This window comes from Hemitrygon akajei, chromosome 2 (genome assembly GCF_048418815.1).
Source record: "Hemitrygon akajei chromosome 2, sHemAka1.3, whole genome shotgun sequence".
Lineage (NCBI taxonomy): Eukaryota > Metazoa > Chordata > Chondrichthyes > Myliobatiformes > Dasyatidae > Hemitrygon > Hemitrygon akajei.
In genome coordinates this window covers 142,315,944-142,334,370 of record NC_133125.1, presented here as the reverse complement: position 1 = coordinate 142,334,370, position 18,427 = coordinate 142,315,944, and the positions used below count along the sequence as shown (strand labels likewise).

Below are 18,427 nucleotides of genomic sequence, written 5' to 3'. Positions count from 1 at the left end.
AAGTGAGAGATGGTTTACTGGATCAGTATATTGAACCAGACCACTCTAGGTTTAATGAAAAGAGTGGTTCAGGGATATTGGAATTGATCTAGTTTGGTTTGAAGTCAGGTTCTTAATCCCAAACAAAGTAAACTATGAAGATGCAAGACAGGAGGTGGTTTGGAAAATATTAAAAGGTTTATTAGTAAGCCAGCAACAGCAACTTTTAAGGAATTAACACGTCATTTAGAGCAAATGTATCCTTTTGTAAACAGTGAGAAAAATAGACCAACCACAGCTAACAAAACAAGTTAAAAGTCTAGGGTAAAGGCACATAAAAAGGAAAGAAGTAAAGTCTTTTAAGACTTCAGGACTCAACACTAGACAAAGTTGTGATTGATCCAGCAAAGAGAGACAAACCATGTGGAGGCATCCCAGGTAACAAATAGGTTCTGTTTTCACAGATATCTGGTATTTTGTCCATACATCAAAAAATACGCAAAAATCCCATGATATGGTAACCATTCTTCCATAATATTGTAATGAGTGGCAATATAAGGCTGATAAGAGAGAACAATTACTAAAAGTGGAGAGAGAGGAAACTTGTTCATAACACTGAGTGTATATGTGTACATTGCAATTTTGAATTTAATATTATTTAGAAACTGACTCATATATGGGGGTGTCTGTAAGTCAAGTGTTTGTAACTGGGAATAGCCTGTAATATTGTTTTGATGTATAATCAGGAAGAGATTATCAAAGTTTAATGTGGGACCTGTCAGACTGTGCTGGGAGAACTTGTGAAAATGGGGGAAAAATGTTGGAAATTTGAAATTAAAACTGAAAATGTCGGGAAAATGTTGTTTTTGTTTCAGAAGGAATTACAGGACTGAACAAAGTCTTAGGCACCCTAGCTATCTATAAGACTTTTGCACAGTATTGTATTTGTCAACGTGGAATAGAGAACAAGTTTGTAAATCTGGGGGAGCAAAGGATGTTAAGAATAGTGAGAGTGGGGCGCCATGGGAAGGGTATGAAACAAGTGGTGGAGAAGGAGTGCGAAGGGTAGGGGGTGGGAGAGCGAGCTGGAGTGGTGCAGGTGCAGACACACGCAGCCCTGAGATACCAGGCAAAGTTATTTGATTCCAAACAACTGGTTTATTGATCATTACAGAATATCTCTCTGGTGCTTCCCGCTCCCTTCCCTCTCCCTTTCCCCAACCAGTACTCCCCTCTTACTGCCCCCTGCCCACCCTCATTCCACAATAGAGACTTATATCAGAATCTGATTTATCATAACTCACATATGTGACGAAATTAGTTTTTTGCAGCAGCAGTAGTACAGTACAATACATAAAATTACTAAATGCTGTGCAAAAGTCTTTGCACCCTAGACTTTTGCACAGTACTGTATATGAAAACAATATGGAAAACAAATTGTTTGTGTCTGTCAGAAACAAAAGAGTCAGAAATATCGGAGAACCATGTGTTTGGGGGAATAAGAAGATAAATGTAATTAGTACAGCTAATAGAAACCTTGGTTAAAATCTGAGCTCAGGTACTATATGTGTGAAGTGTACACATTCAGTCTGTTGTGGATTTCATCTGCATGCTTTAGTTTCCTTCCACATCCCAACAGTGATAGGTTGATTGATGTAAATTGCTTCTGTGGTAAATAAATGTGGAACGGGGAAACTGATTGTGACATGTCTTCCGAAGAACCTAGAGCTTTTCTCTTTGGAGCAAAGGAAGATAAGGGGTGACATAAAAAAGGTGTATAAAGTTGTTTATTTATTTATTGGGATACAGGCCCTTCTTGCCCTTTGAACTGCACCACCCAGCAATCCCTGATTTAAACCAAACCAGAATAATTTATAATGACTAATTAACCAACCAACTGGTACATCTTCAGACTGTGGGAGGAAACCAGAGTATTCGGATGAAACTCACATGGTCACAGGGAGAACGCACGAGCTCTTACAGACAGCGGCAGGAATTGAACCCAGGCCGCTGGTACTCTGAAGCATTGTGCTAACCATTATGCTGCCATGCCACCATTACAAAGAAGCATAGACAGAGTGGATAGCCAGCATCTTTCTTTCCCAGGATGAAAATAGCTAATACTAGAGAACATCCTTTTAAGGTGAGAGGGGGAAGGTTTAGGGGGAACTGCCAGAGCTAGGTTTTTTACACAGAGATCTGCAATGTACTGCTGGGGTGCTGGTGGAGGCAGATACATCTGGGACATTTAAGATGATCTTAGGTACGTGGGTGAAAGAAAAGTGGAGGACTACGTAGAAGGGAAGGGTTAGATTGATTGTGGAGTAGGTTAAAAAGTCAGTACTAACAAGCACAAATGAAAAATATACAGTGTGAACTGTCAGAATGGATTGGAAAGTTTGGAAGGGAGGTTTAATGTTCTCATGAAGTAACAGAGAGGATAATCAGAATCAGGTTTAATATCACTGGCATATGTTGTGAAATTTGTTGTTTTGCTGCAGCAGTACATAATAATAATAATGAAACTATAAATTATAATAAGAAAGAAGTATATATTAAAAATGAAATGAAATAAGTAGTGCAAAAAGAGAGGAAAAACAAATACTGAGGTAGTGTTCATGGATTCAGTGCCCGTTCAAAAATCTGATGGCGGAGGGGAAGAAGCTGTTCCTATGTGTCTTCAGGCAGCTGTACCACCTCCTTGATTGTAGCAATGAGAAGGGGGCATGTCCTGGGTGAAGGGGATCCTTAATGATGGATGCTGCCTTTTGGAGGCATCAACTTTTAAAGGTGTCCTGAGTGCTGGGGAGGCCAGTGGCCATGATGAAGCTGGCTGAGTGTGCAGCTTTTTCCAGTCCTGTGCAGTGGCCTCTCCATGCTGGATGGTGATACAACCACTTAGAATTCTCTCCATGGTAGTAGGCAGCCATCAATCCCAGGGGATCATGGGCTTGCACCTCTGGTGGACTGTGACCTCTCTAGGTTGCAACCCTGGACAGGAAGATTTGAAAAACTGGCTGTTGCCCATGCAACGGGTTCCTCCTCTCCACGTTACTGATGTAGTCCGAGGGGACAGCAAGCACTTATACAGCTTAGCACCCGTGTTGTCACAGAGGTTGCCAGAGTGAAGTTGTAAACAACATCAAACTGCCTTAGGGACCCTGGCTCCAGATTTCTTCCTCAGGGTTTACTCCCGAAACCTTTCCCATGCGTGGGTATGGCTGCAAGGCAGCGGACGTTTAAAATCAGAGTTTTCCTTCTCTTAGGTGGGCTGCCGTCCAAAGCTGACGAGCCCCATCTGCCTGAAGCAACTGGTTTTGAGGCACCAGTGGTCTGTCTTTGCCCCTTCTCTTGTCAGTAGAAACAGTTCAGCCGGGCCACACGTGAAGGCCAAGAGCTGGACTTGGTTGTCAGAGTTGCGTGCCATTTGGAACACTTTACAGGTAGTGGGAACATATCCTACCACCCCGGCTATGATAACCTTAGGAACCTAAGAAATTTTCAAGTGACTTTGGTGACATATCAAGTCTGCTCAAACTCCTAAAGAAAGATAGCTACTGTCGAGCCTTCTTTCTAATTACGTCAATGTGTTGGAACCAGGATAAATCCTCAGGGATGTTGATGAAACTGCTCACCCTTTCCATTCCTGTCCCTCATTGAAGACTAGTGTGTGCTCCCTTGACTTGCCCTTCCTGGAGTCCACAATTAATTCCTTGGTCATACTGACATTGAGTGCAAGGTTTTTGCTGGATGGAGACGGGAGGGTGTACAGGAGTGCGATATACCGACTAGTAGAGAGGTGTCACAGCAACAACCTGGCACTCAACGTCAGTAAGATGAAAGAGCTGATTGTGCACTTCAGGAAGGGTAAGACGAAGGAATACATACCAATCCTCATAGAGGGAACAGAAGTGGAGAGAGTGAGCAGCTTCAAGTTCCTGAATGTCAAGATCTCTGGGGATCTGAACTGGTCCCTACATAGCAATGCAGCTATAAAGAAGGCAAGACAATGACTATACTTCATTAGGAGTTTGAATAGATTCAACAAAAACACTCAAAATCTTCTATAGATGTACCATGGAGAGCATTCTGACAGGCTGCATCACTGTCTGGTATGAGGGGCTGCTGCACAGGACTGAAAGAAGCTGCAGAGAGTCGTAAATTTAGGGCATCTTGGGTACTAGCCTACAAAGTACCCAGGACATCTTCAAGGAGCGATGTCTCAGAAAACAGTGTCCATTATTTAGGACCTCCAGCACCCAGGGCATGCCCTTTTCTCATTTTAACCATCAGGTAGGAGGTACAGAAGCCTGAAGGCACACACTCAGCAATTCAGGAACCAGCTTCTTCCCCTCTGCCATCCATTTGTATTATGTATGGCACTGAACCGCTGCTGCTAAATTAGATTTCACGACACATGCCTGTGATAACGAACCTGATTCTGATTCTGAGGTGAGGAGAAGGGATGAATGAGGAACCAGAATGGTGAATGGAAGGAAGAAGGAAGTTGGGGAAGGAAGAAATTACTGGCAGCTGGAGGACTTGATGTTCATGCCATCAGCTGAGAGGCTGCCCATACGGAATATACAGAATCTTACAACTTGCATTTGGCCTCATCGTGATAGCAAGGGATGGAACAACATGTCAGAATCGGAATGGAAAGTCAAATTGGAAAGACTAGTGACTGGGATATCCTGTCTTTTGCAGCAGACTGAACAAAGGTTCTTGACAAAGTGGTCCCCCAGTCATAGTCTGACCATGGGTAAACACTGAGATGGGGGTTTCTGCAGGAGGTAAACTGCAAAGGGAGGAGCCGGGTGGTGTGCCTATAGAGGCTGGCTAGGCAACGTGGAGCAGTTTTGTAAACACAGGTTCACACTGGCTGAGTTAATGGTGACCTGGTTACCTGTCCCTTGCTCCACAGGGTGCTATCCCAACTTCCCGCGTCAAGTTCTTGCTTCGCTTGCTACGTGGGCGGTTGGAAGTGGACCTGGACAAGGACAAGCTATTGTTCAAGCACATGTGCTACGAGATGGAGAGGCTGCATAATGGCGGAGATGTCACATTTCATGATGTCCTCAGGTACAGCAGGAGGCTTCTCTCTAACTCACTGCACCACGGTGTCAGTCCATTGACATCAGAGGAGTCTGGGCAGTCTCCCAGGAGGAAAAAGGTTAAGGAATGACTCAGTAGGCATCAGAATTGTGGATGGGTTTGGATTGGACAAACACTGACAAAAGTGCTCTGCAGTTCCTCGCCCAGGTGACTGTCAGCTGCTCACAAACCCATCAGCTCTGTCACCAAGATGAGTATCGGGTGTCTGGAAGCACAAACATCTGCAGGTTCCCCTCCAGGATTAGAAAAGTATTCAACATGGAAACAGAACCTTCAGTCCGACTCATCTATTGCAGCAGAGGTGATATGACTCATATCCCTATTGCACAGCATCCCGACAGAGTGAGATCAATCCACCCTATCCTGTTCCATCAACCAACATGGTCCTAGGCTGATCTGGCTCTCTCCACCCTTGTTTTTACACGCCCATTACTCCACTCCCCTAACAATAATCCATGGTTTCCGTTTAAACTTCCTGTGAACTGTCTAAGATAGCGGATCTTTAGGAGGAGATAACTTCAGACCAGCGCGCGCACGCGCGCACACACACACACACACACACACACACACACACACACACACACACACACACACACACACACACACACACACACACACACACACACACACACACACACACACACACACACACACACACACACACACACACACAATTACTGTCAGTGTGAGAAGGATCTGAACTGTCTGATGTCCTCCTTGAACAGCTAAACTCAAATTTTGTCCCCCTTTGTCCTTGGTCCCATCCATCAGTTGGAGAAAATTTCCTTCCTTCTCCCTCTCCCACTTCCACTCTCCGCCTCACCCTTCCTCTCCACCTCCCCCTCCAACTCCACCTCCTACCTCTCACCTCCCTCTCCCACCCCCACCTCCTCCAGCTCCACCTCCCCCTCCCACACCCTCCTCATCCCTGCTCTCCCTCACTCCCTCTCTCTCTCTCCCCTTCTTTCCCCCTCTCATTTCTCTCCCCTCTTCCCCCTCCCACCAACCCTCTCATACCTTTTAATCATCTTAAATCACCTTAACCCTCTGCACTTTTAGTCAGTTTTCAGGATATAAATTGAATTTACATAAGAGTGAATTGTTTCTTTTAAGTAATTTGATACCAACCAATATTAACCTTCCTTTTAAAATTGTAAGAAAGCAATTTACATATTTGGGTGTAACAATCACTAAGAATTATAAAGATGTATTCAAAGAAAATTTTCTAACCTTAATGAATTATTTGAAAAAGTCACCTCCTAATTGGTCACCTCTCTCTTTCTCATTGATTGGTCGAATTAATTCTATTAAAATTAATATTTTACCTAAATTTATATACCTTTTTCAAGCCATACCTGTTTTTATTCCGAAGTCTTTTTTTGATTCTTTAGATTCGATTCTTTCTTCCTATATATGAAAGAACAGAAAACCCCGATTAAGTAAAGCCCACCTTCAAAAAACTAAAAAGAATGGAGGCCTTGCTCTACCCAATTTTAGGTTATATTATTGGGCAATTAACATACAAAATCTTACGTTCTGGTTATATTAATCATAAGGATTGTCCAATATGGGTCTTTTTGGAAGCCAACTCTTCTTAAATTTTCTATTATTTCTCTTCTTGGATCCTCTCTTCCTTTATCTTTAAATAAATTAACTGACAGTTTGGTGGTTAAACACACTTTGAGGATCTGGCTACAGTTTAGGAAACATTTCGGTTTATTGAGATTTTCCCTTTCTGGTCCTATTTTTTCTAATTTTTTTAAACCATCTACGACCGATCTGTTTTTTAGAGAATGGGATAGATTAGGCATTGAACGATTTCAGGATCTGTTTGTTGGAGGGACTCTCTTCTTTTGAGCAGCTCTAATGAAATATAACCTATCAAATACCCACTTCTTTCGATATCTACAGATTAGAGATTTTTTTAAGATCTAAGCTACATACATTTCCTACTAGCCTGGATAAGAACATAATAGATGTAATTTTTAATTTGAAACCTTTGGATAATGGCTCAATATCTTATGTTTATGGTCTGTTGCTGGGATTGAGAATGGCTGCTCTAGACAAAATTAAAAAAGATTGGGAAAAGGATTTACAGACTTCATTATCTGATGAGACCTGGAGGGCTATTTTCAAAATGGTTAATTCTTCATCATTATGTGCTCATCATTCCCTCCTACAATTTAAAGTGGTACATAGGGCTCATATGTCTAAAGGCAAGCTCTCTCATTTTTTTGCAGATATATCTCCTTATTGTGACAGATGTAATAATGGAGAGGCTTTGTTAATTCATATGTTTTGGTCATGTTTGAACCTTGAAAATATTGGAAAGATGTATTCCAAACTTTTTCTGTACTTTTTAAAGTTAATTTTAAGCCCAATCCTTTGATTGCCTTATTTGGTATCATTGAGGAAAGAGCTATAATTTTGGAGCCTTCTCATTTGTGGGTACTGGCTTTTATTTCTCTTATGGCTAGGAGGGCGATCTTGCTTAAATGGAATGAGGTCCCCCCCCTCCCAACACATGCTCAATGGTATGCAATGTTATGTCATGTTTAAATTTAGAGAAGATTCGTTGTTCGATTTCTGATTCTAACCAAGATTTACAAACGCTATGGGGACCCTTTCTGAACTATTTTTAAAATCTTTGAATTGTTATTGTTATTAAAATATAGATCTGAATATTATTATAAAACACTGTATGGTAAACTACTCTTCTTTTCCTCTTGTTTTTTTTTTACCAACTAGCTTTGTCTTGGTAGTGGTGTAGATTTTTTTAATAATATAATTAACGATATTATTGTATTTCATAATTCAGTTTATTTGATTTGATTATGAATATGGAATACCATGATTGTATTTTTATATAGTGCATTTTGTGCTATCTTATTTTGATTTATAATAAGTATCCTTATGAATTCTGTATTTGTGTGTATGGAATTTAATAAAAATATTGGAAAAAGAAAAGAACCCTCTGCACGAAGGGACCCTATCACAATCAAACCATCCTGGCTTCACAAATTAGCCATCAGTTTGCATTTAAAACATCAGCTGTACCAAGTAATTCCGCTTTCCACAAAGTTTGCTGAAACTTGATGTAATAATTTATGTGAGTAATAAACCAGCCTCCCTTGTCTCTGTTCAGCATGCTTTCCTACAGATCAGTGGACATCAGAAAGAGCCTTCAGCTGGAGGAACTACTGGCCAGGGAGCAGCTGGAATACACCATTGAGGAAGAAGTGGCCAAGCAAACAATACGAATGTGGCTGAAAAAATGTCTGAAGCGCATCAGAGCAGTAAGTAACTCATTTCTTCCTTCCCTCCCCTCTCCACACTATCCTCCCTATAAAATACCCTTGTCTCTGTCCCACTGTACTAGGAAATCATTGAACAGGAGCCCCTTCACACTGAGCCGTGGTAAGACCACTCATATGTTACTGTGACCGGTTCTGCTCCCCGTGCTACAACAGAAGGTGTAATCTAAACACTTGTTTAGTTTGTCACATGGACGTTGAAAGATAGAATGAATGCTTCATTTGCATCAATAACCGACAGAATCCGAGGATTGTGCTGGGGGCAGCCTGCAAGGGTCACTATTCTTCCGGTGCTAACATAGCATGCCCACAAATTACTTACCCTAACCTGTATACCTTTGGAATGTGGATGGAAATTGGAACACCTGGGTGAAACCCACATTGTCCCAGGGATAGCGTGCAAACTGCTTCCAGACAGGGGCGGAAATTGAACCCCAGTTACTGACACTGAAAAGCATTACACTAGCTGTTACACTAATATGGCACCTACTTAGTGCATTAGTATTGTTTAATATGTATTCCCATCTTAATACAAGTGACGTACTCTTGAAATGTTAAGATGCTACATCCAGTTTATTAACAGGGAGATGATATCCATGTCATAGAGTCACTCAACGTGCAAACAGGCCATTCAGCCCTCCATACTCATACTGACCAGTGGACACCTATCCATATTAATCACACCTTCCAGCACTTGGCTCGTAGCCTTCTATGTCTGGGTGAACATAGAACATAGAATAGTACAGAACATTACAGGCCCTTCGGCCCACAATGTTGTGCTGTCCCTCAAACCCTGCCTCCCATATAACCCCCCACCATAAATTCCTCCATATACCTGTCTAGTAGTCTCTTAAACTTCACTAGTCTATCTGCCTCCACCACTGACTCAGGCAGTGCATTCCACGCAACAACCACTCTCTGAGTGAAAAACCTTCCTTTAATATCCCCCTTGAACTTCCCTCCCCTTACCTTAAAGCCATGTCCTCTTGTACTGAGCAGTGATGCCCTGGGGAAGAGGCGCTGGCTGTCTACTCTGTCTATTCCTCTTAATATCTTGTACACCTCTATCATGTCTCCTCTCATCCACCTCCTCTCCAAAGAGTAAAGCCCCAGCTCCCTTAATCTCTGATCATAATCCATACTCTCTAAACCAGGCAGCATCCTGGTAAATCTCCTCTGTACCCTTTCCAATGCTTCCACATCCTTCCTATACTGAGGCAACCAGAACTGGACACAGTACTCCAAGTGTGGCCTAACTAGAGTTTTATAGAGCTGCATCATTACATCACGTCTCTTAAACTCTATTCCTCGACTTATGAAAGATAACACCCCATAAGCTTTCTTAACTACCCTATCTACCTGTGAGGCAACTTTCAGGGATCTGTGGACGTGTACCCCCAGATCCCTCTGCTCCTCCACGCTACCAAGTATCCTGCCATTTATTTTGTACTCTGCCTTGGAGTTTGTCCTTCTAAAGTGTACCACCTCACACTTCTCCGGGTTGAACTCCATTTGCCATTTCTCAGACCACTTCTGCATCCTATCAATGTCTCTCTGCAATCTTTGACAATCCTCTACACTATCTACAACACCACCAACCTTTGTGTCATCTGCAAACTTGCCAACTCACCCTTCTACCCCCTCATCCAGGTCGTTAATAAAAATCACAAAAAGTAGAGGTCCCAGAACAGATCCTTGTGGGATACCACTAGTCACAACCCTCCAATCTGAATGTACTCCCTTCACCACGACCCTCTGCCTTCTGCAGGCAAGCCAATTCTGAATCCACCTGGCCAAACTTCCCTGGATCCCATGCCTTCTGACTTTCTGAATAAGCCTACCGTGTGGAACCTTGTCAAATGCCTTACTAAAATCCATGTAGATCACATCCACTGCACTACCCTCATCTATATGCCTGGTCACCTCCTCAAAGAACTCTATCAGGCTTGTTAGGCACAATCTGCCCTTCACAAAGCCATGCTGACTGTCCCTGATCAGACCATGATTCTCTAAATGCCCATAGATCCTATCTCTAAGAATCTCTTCCAACAGCTTTCCCACCACAGACGTAAGGCTCACTGGTCTATAATTACCTGAACTATCCCTACTACCTTTTTTGAAGAAGGGGACAACATTCGCCTTCCTCCAATCCTCCAGTACCATTCCCATGGACAACGAGGACATGAAGATCCTAGCCAGAGGTTCAGCAATCTTTTCCCTTGCCTCATGGAGCAGCCTGGGAAGTATTCCGTCAGGCTCCAGGGACTTCTCCGTTCTAATGTATTTTAACAACTCCAACACCTCCTCTCCCTTAATATCGACGTTCTCCAGAACATCAACCTCACTCGTCCTCACCGTCATCAAGTTCCCTCTCATTGGTGAATATCGAAGAGAAGTATTCATTGAGAACCTCACTCACTTCCACAGCCTCCAGGCACATCTTCCCACTTTTATCTCTAATCGGTCCTACCTTCACTCCTGTCATCCTTTTGCTCTTCACATAATTGAAGAATGCCTTGGCGTTTTCCTTACCCTACTCGCCAAGGCCTTCTCATGCCCCCTTCTTGCTCTTCTCAGCCCCTTCTTAAGCACTTTTCTTGCTACCCTATATTCCTCAATAGACCCATCTGATCCTTGCTTCCTAAACCTCATGTATGCTGCCTTCTTCCACCTGACTAGATTTTCCACTTCACTTGTCACCCATGGTTCCTTCACTCTACCATTTTTTATCTTCCTCACCGGGACAAATTTATCCCTAACATCCTGCAAGATATCCCTAAACATCAACCACATGTCCATAGTACGTTTCCCTGCAAAAACATCATCCCAATTCACACCCACAAGTTCTAGCCTTATAGCCTCATAATTTGCCCTTCCCCAATTAAAAATTTTCCTGTCCTCTCTGATTCTATCCTTTTCCATGATAATGCTAAAGGTCAGGGAGCGGTGGTCACTGTCCCCCAGATGCTCACCCACTGACAGATCTGTGACCTGATCCGGTTCATTACCTAATACTAGATCTATTTTGGCATTCCCCCTAGTCGGCCAGTCAACATACTGTGACAGGAATCCGTCCTGGACACACTTAACAAACTCTGCCCCAACTAAACCCTTGGAACTAATCAAGTGCCAATCACTATTAGGGAAATTAAAGTCACCCATGATAACAACCCTGTTATTTTTGCACCTTTCCAAAATCTGCCTCCCAATCTGCTCCTTGGTATCTCTGCTGCTACCAGGGGGCCTATAGAATACCCCCACTAGAGTAACTGCTCCCTTCCTGTTCCTGACTTCCACCCATACTGACTCAAAAGAGGATCGCGCTACATTACCCACCCTTTCTGCAGCTGTAATAGTATCCCTGACCAGTAATGTCACCCCTCCTCCCCTTTCCCCCCCTCTCTATCCCTTTTAAAGCACTGAAATCCAGGAATATTGAGAATCCATTCCTGCCCTGGTGCCAGCCAAGTCTCCGTAATGGCCACTACATCATAATTCTATGTATGTATCCAAGCTCTCAGTTCATCACCTTTGTTCCTGATGCTTCTTGCATTGAAGTACACACACTTTAGCTCTTCTACCTTACTACCTTTACACCCTTTATTCTGCTGCTCTTTCCTCAAAGCCTCTCTATATGTTAGATCTGGCTTTACTCCATGCACTTCTTTCACTGCTCTATCGCTCCAGGTCCCATCCCCCTTGCAAATTAGTTTAAACCCTCCCGAACCATGCTAGCAAACCTACCAGCAAGGATATTGCTCCCCCTCGAGTTCAGGTGCAACCTATCCGATCTGTACTGGTCCCACCTTCCCAGAAGAGATCCCAATGGTACAAAAATCTAAAACCCTGCCCCCTGCACCAACTCCTCAGCCACGCATTCAACTGCCATCTCCTCCAATTCTTACCATCACTATCACGTAGTACTGGCAGCAATCCTGAGAACGCCACCCTTGAGGTCCTGTTCTTCAGCCTTCTGCCTAGTTCCCGAAACTCACACTTCAGGACCTCATCCCTCTTCCTGCCTATGTCGTTGGTCCCAACATGTATCACGACTTCTGGTTGCTTTCCCTCTCATACCAGGATGTCATGCACCCGGTCAGAGACATCCCGGACCCTGGCACCCGGGAGGCAACAAACCATGCAGGTTTCCTTCTCACGTCCACAAAATCTCCTGTCTGCTCCCCTGACTATAGAGTCTCCAATGATGACAGCTCTCCTCTTCTCCGTCCCATCCTTCTGCACCACAGGGTCAGACTCAGTGCCAGAGGCCCTGCCACCGTGGCTCACACCTGGTCGGTCATCCTCACCAACAGCATCCAGGACGGTAAACTTATTATTCAGGGGAATGGCTACAGGGGTGCTCTGCACTACCTGTCTACTCTCCTTCACTTTCCCCCGTCGGACTGTCACCCAACGACCTGCTTCCAGCAGCCTAGGTGTGACTACCTGTGAATCCAGTGTTCATCTGGACATCCCTCACTCACTCCAGCAGTGTATTCCATGTTCTCACTATTCTCTGTGTGAAGACATTCGCTCTCGGATCTCCTCTAAATTGCCTCTCTGTGCTATCCGCATCATTTTATACTCCTCAGTCATGTCTCCTCTTAAGTGCCTCCACTCTAGGGGGAACAGATCAAGTCTTTTCTAATCCCTCCTCATCACTGAACTGTTCCATCCAGACAGCATTCTGGTGAATCTCCTCTGCACAATCTCCAGTGCTATTACACCCTTCCTATAGTGTGCTGACCGGAACTGCACACGGGACTCTAGCTGAGGTCTGACCAAGATTTTATAAAGTTGGAATATAACCTTCTTGCCCTTGTATTTATTGCTCTGACTGATGAAGATCAGTGTCCCATATGCCTTCTTAACCAAATTATTGATCTGCACTGCCACTTTCAAAAATCTTTGGACTCACAAGGTCCCTCTGTTTAGTAGTTCCTGGGAACCCACCAGTAATAGTATATGTCCTGGTCTCATTTGTGTTTCCAGATTCCATCATCTCACATTTATCAGGATTAAACTCCATTTGCCTTTTCTCAGCCCATTTCACTAACACAGCAACATCACCCTGTGGCCTTAGAGGGTCACGCTGTGACATAATCACCTTTATTATTACTAGTATAAGTTAGTGTTAAATGTTGGCTGGAAGATGGGAAAACATTCAGTACCTTTTCCTCAGAGGAATACCAGGGGACCTTTTACACCTGGAAACACTTGAGATGGCAGAAGCTGGAATCCGAATTGACAAACCATCTGTTGGAGGAACTGTCCTGAGACACGGTTTCAACCAGAAACATTAACAGCTCCTTTCCTCCTATACATGCTGCTAAACCTGCTGAGTTCCTCTAGCAGGTCAACACACACAAAATGCTGGGGGAACTCAGCAGGTCAGGCATTATCTTTCGGGAGGAGTAAATATTCAACGTTTCAAGCTGAAACCCTTCTTCAGGAATGGTCTTGGCCTGAAACGTCACACAGCATTTTTTATGTGTAATTCTGGATTTCCAGCATCTGCAGAATCTCTTGGAATTATGCTTTGCCCCTCCAGCAGATGGTTTGTTGACCTTTTGCATCTGCCTGAGTGGCTCAGCTGAATGCCTGACCCATGCCAGTGCAGTACTCCCACCCTGGAGAGATCAGTTGGCTTGCAGGGAAGGGGGTAGATTTCCCTGAACCGCACCAATGCCCGTCACTCTTTGTGGGAGCATGCTGTCCACCAACGCCCTGAGCATAGTTTCCAGCATTCCATCAGAGGCCACTCTGGGCTGTCCTGGTAGGGGAGGAGGGGAGGAGGTGTGCGGGGATCTGCAGGGAACACCATTTCTCCTGACTGAACAGCTGTTGTCCACTGAATCCAGAAGCAGCAACAGTCGTGCAGCATCATCCACAGCCTACGGGAGAGTCAGCAGCAGGAGCTGAGCAGGTTTCTCATCCCCCCCAGCATCGAGACTACACAAGCCAGCGAGGAGATGCTCGCCAGCAACCAGGACAGTGAGGTCCAGCCAGAGGTGGGTCCTTCAATGTACTCACTCAGACAGAGGCGGGGTGGGCGTGGTTTCAGAACATTGAGTTGTAGAGAGATTCTGTACGCAGGAATTGTTTTCCCTGGAAGGGGTGACCTTGACCTTGCAAAGTTACAAAAAATCATAAGGAGCAGAGGTAAGATGGATGGTCACAGGGTTAGGGGCTCACAAAATAGTGGGCGCAGGTTTAAGGTGAGAGCGGAGAGACTTAAAGGGGTCTTGAGGGACAAGTTGTCACACAGTCACTTCTGATATTTTGGCATTTCTTGCTTTTGAGAAGGTGGGGGTGAGCAATCACCTTGAACTTTTGCAGTGCTTCTGGTGAAAGAAGTCCTACAGTGCTGTTTGGGAGGGATTCCAGGATGCAGACCAGGAAAGAGTGAAGAAGTTGTGGAGGTGGTGTACAGCTCAGAGCTAAAGCTGAGGGTATTCCTCCTTCACCTACTGCCCTTGTCCTGCATGGTGGTGGAGATCACAGGTGTGGAAAGGGTTTTAACATCATGTAGGAGTAACTCAGTCTTTAATCAACACCTTCCTTGAAAATGTCTTCATAGGATATGAAGTTCTATTCCTTCCTGGACCACTTTAAGAAAGTTTGGGTAAAGTTGCCACTCTGAAATGTGGGGGAAATTATGTCCAAAATAAAGGTCGAGAATTCAAATTTCCACTAAAACTAATCTAAAATGTAAGATCTTCCTTCAAGCCCAGCACAGAATCTAGTCTTCTCTCCATTATGAAGTTCTCCTTGTTAAATATCAAGTGGCAAGCTGAGTAACTTTATGAATTCAGCTGAAAATGAGTTTCCGAACAAAATAAAATATGGATTTTAAATTGGGTCACCCCAATTTTAAGATTACTGAGAAAGACTCAAACAAAATCTGTGCTGAGCCATTGAATAATTTCATCAGTGAATAATGGTCAGTCTCCCAGTAACTTGTACATCACTATAAAGTGGAAGTTTCCATACTGAGTAACACACAGAAAATGCTGGAGGAACTTGGCAGGTCAGGCAGCATCGATTGAAAAGAATGAAGAGTCAATGCTTTGGGCCAAGACACTTTAACAGGATTGGGCAAAGCACTCTGTCCGTGCTTTGCCCTCAGCAAGGACCTTACCTTTGTGCTCCTTCAAGATACATCTCAATAGTTTCCATAATGTGTCAGTGAGCTCATTTTGGGGTTTCCACCCACAGTGGGATTGGTGGGATATTGTAATCTTGACCTGGAGAAGCGACACCAGTAATGTATGGCATGGCTTGATGTGGATGAATTGATTCTTGATCCTGCCCAAAAGGAACAAGTAGAAGTGGTTTTACAAAGGTTTACAGTGCCTGAATCCTCAGCACTGATTCAGCTGATACCCGAGTCAATATTAGTGGAAGCTTCACACAGGCACCTTGAGTTTCAGATTGCAAATCAAGAGTGATCTGAACTTAGATTTCTCTAGCATCTTCACAAGGGTACTTTTGTGGAAATAAAGGTAAAGGTTTATTGCAAGAGAATGCATTTGCATGTTGAGCCAGCTGTTAGACTGAATACCACAGGCTGTCTGGGACACTAACAGACACAAAGCAGACACACCATGTTACTTTGCTGTGTCCACACACACCTACAGAAAGAACCATGTTACACCGTAAGACATTGGAGTAGAATTGTGCCATTCGGTCTATTGAATCTGCTCCACCGTTCAATCATGACTGATTTATTATTCCTCTAACCCCAATCTCCTGCCTTCTCCCCATAACCTTTGACCCCCCTCACTAATCAAGAACTTAAAACTATAGCTTTGTTCTTACTTACAAGCAAACTAAAGCTGCCTTGTTGGGTTTGGAGTGAATGTTTTGATTACACATTGGGGCACTTTGCTAAGGTACTCCATAAATAGAACTTTTTGGTGGGCCATGTGCCATATTGTGAAGCAGTTCACACCCAAATGCAGCAGGACCTGGACAATATCCAGGCTTGGGCTGACAAGTGGCAAGTAACATTTGAGCCATGCAAGTGCCAGGCAATGACCATCTCCAACAAGAGAGGCTCTAGCCATCATCCCTTGACATTCAGTGGCATCATCATCACTGATCCCCCTACTATCAACATCCTGGGGGTTACCATTGACAGGCAACTGAACTGGTCTAGCCATATAAACACCATGGCTACCAGAGCAGGTCAAAGTTTAGGAATCCTGCAGTGTGTAACTCACGTCCTGACTCCCCAAAGCCTGTCTACCATCTACAAGGCTCAGGTCAGGAGTGTAATGGAACACTTGCCACTCACCTGGATGAGTGCAGCTCCATCAATACTTCAGAGGTTTGACACCATCCCGTACAAGGTAGCCCACTTGATTGGAACTCCTGCCACAAGCATCCAATCCCTTCATCGTCAAACAGTTGCAGCAGTGTGTACTATCTACAAGATGCACTGAAACAACACACCAAAATTCCTAAGGCAGCACCTTCTAGACCCACGGCCAATTCCATCTAGAAGGACAAGAACAGCAAATACCTGGAAACACCACCATTTGGAAATCCCCCTCCAAGTCACTCACCATCCTGACTTAGAAACATCATTGTTCCTTCATTGTCACTGGGTCCAAATCATGGAATTCCCTCCCTAACAGCACTGTGGGTGTACCTACACCTCAGGGACTGCCCTGGTTCAAGAAGGCATATCATCACCACCTTCTCAAGGGCAACGAGGGATGGACTATAAATACTGGCTTAGTTGGTGGTACCCACATCCCATAAATGAATATTTTTTAAAAATTGATGTCCACCCCAGCGTAGACCCAGAGTCTCTGTTTCCTGGGGTTCACAGTCAGTGATTTAACAGCAGTGGTTTATCTATCCATAATATTCACTCCTCTCTCCTGCAGACCAGTAGTCAACAGCAGCTGCTGAGTCCCACACATTCAGACCGAGGTGGGTATCGAACTGACTCTGGAGACATCGGGAAGCCTCAGAGGAAGTTTGGTCAGTGGCGTCTCCCATCAGGTACTTTGGGGGAATTCTTGGGTGTTGACATAATGACAGTCAGGAGAAAAAACAATGAAATGAGCCAGGCGATCAAGAGGTGGCGTGTTCCCAGTAAATGTTGTCACTTGCCTTGTCCATTCAGGGACTAGAATGACCCCCACCCCGCATTGGTCAGAGGGAGCTTGTGTTCTCCACACTATGTACCATCACACTCCTGGGGGTACAGTAGACATTTCATTTGATGGTATCAGCAATTCCAAGGTAGGGAGGGATGTTTAGACTGGTATCTGTGGTGTTCCCCAGGATGGACTGTCCCCCAGCAACCCTCATCAACCTACAGACAGACAGGAGTAAATCCCCAAAGGTCTGTCTTTCTTTCTTTAAACAATCTTTTTATTAATAAAAAAAAAGTACATATATATTAAAAAAACAAGAGGAGAATTATCTCAAATATCTATATCGATAACAATTCATATAAAAGGTAAAATAAACATCGTCAAGATTGTACATAGTATTAATCTAATAGTATGTAATAAAGAATAAGATAATCAATTCTCTTATATTTCCATGAAAAGAAGAAAAAAGATAAAGAAACTTTTATTTTTATATACATAAAAACCCCACTAAACAAAAAAAAGAGAGGGAATAAAAGGAATGGGCAGCTCATACTGAGAGTGAAAGCAAGAAAAAAAAAGAAACTTTCTGATCAAATCCAACGTTTCGAGAAGATAACTGGAAGAACCATATGAAAATATTGAATAAAAGGTCACCAAGTTTCTTCAAATTTAAAGGATGTATCAAATGTCCAACTTCTTATTTTCTCTAAACATGACATAATGGAAGTAAGCCAATAAAGAGCAGTAGGTGGATTAGAGTCCTTCCATTTAAGCAAAGTGGCTCTCCTAGCCAGTAAAGTTGTAAAAGCTATCATCCGTTGAGCAGAAACAGGAATATATCCTGCTTCCGATGGAATGATCCCAAAAATTGCTGTAAGTAAATTTGGTTGTAGATCCAAATTCAAG

General features: G+C 43.7%; 1 protein-coding gene across 1 annotated transcript in view; it reads left to right on the top strand.

Annotated features, from left to right (window-relative positions):
• Positions 1-18,427, top strand: part of nalcn (sodium leak channel, non-selective) — a 188,577-nt gene that overhangs the window by 163,577 nt on the left and 6,573 nt on the right. The window contains exons 40-43 of the mRNA XM_073028810.1: positions 4,904-5,061; positions 8,240-8,390; positions 14,270-14,419; positions 17,306-17,423. Of these exons, the coding sequence (XP_072884911.1) occupies positions 4,904-5,061; positions 8,240-8,390; positions 14,270-14,419; positions 17,306-17,423 (577 nt within the window). The remainder of the gene's footprint in view (positions 1-4,903; positions 5,062-8,239; positions 8,391-14,269; positions 14,420-17,305; positions 17,424-18,427) is intronic.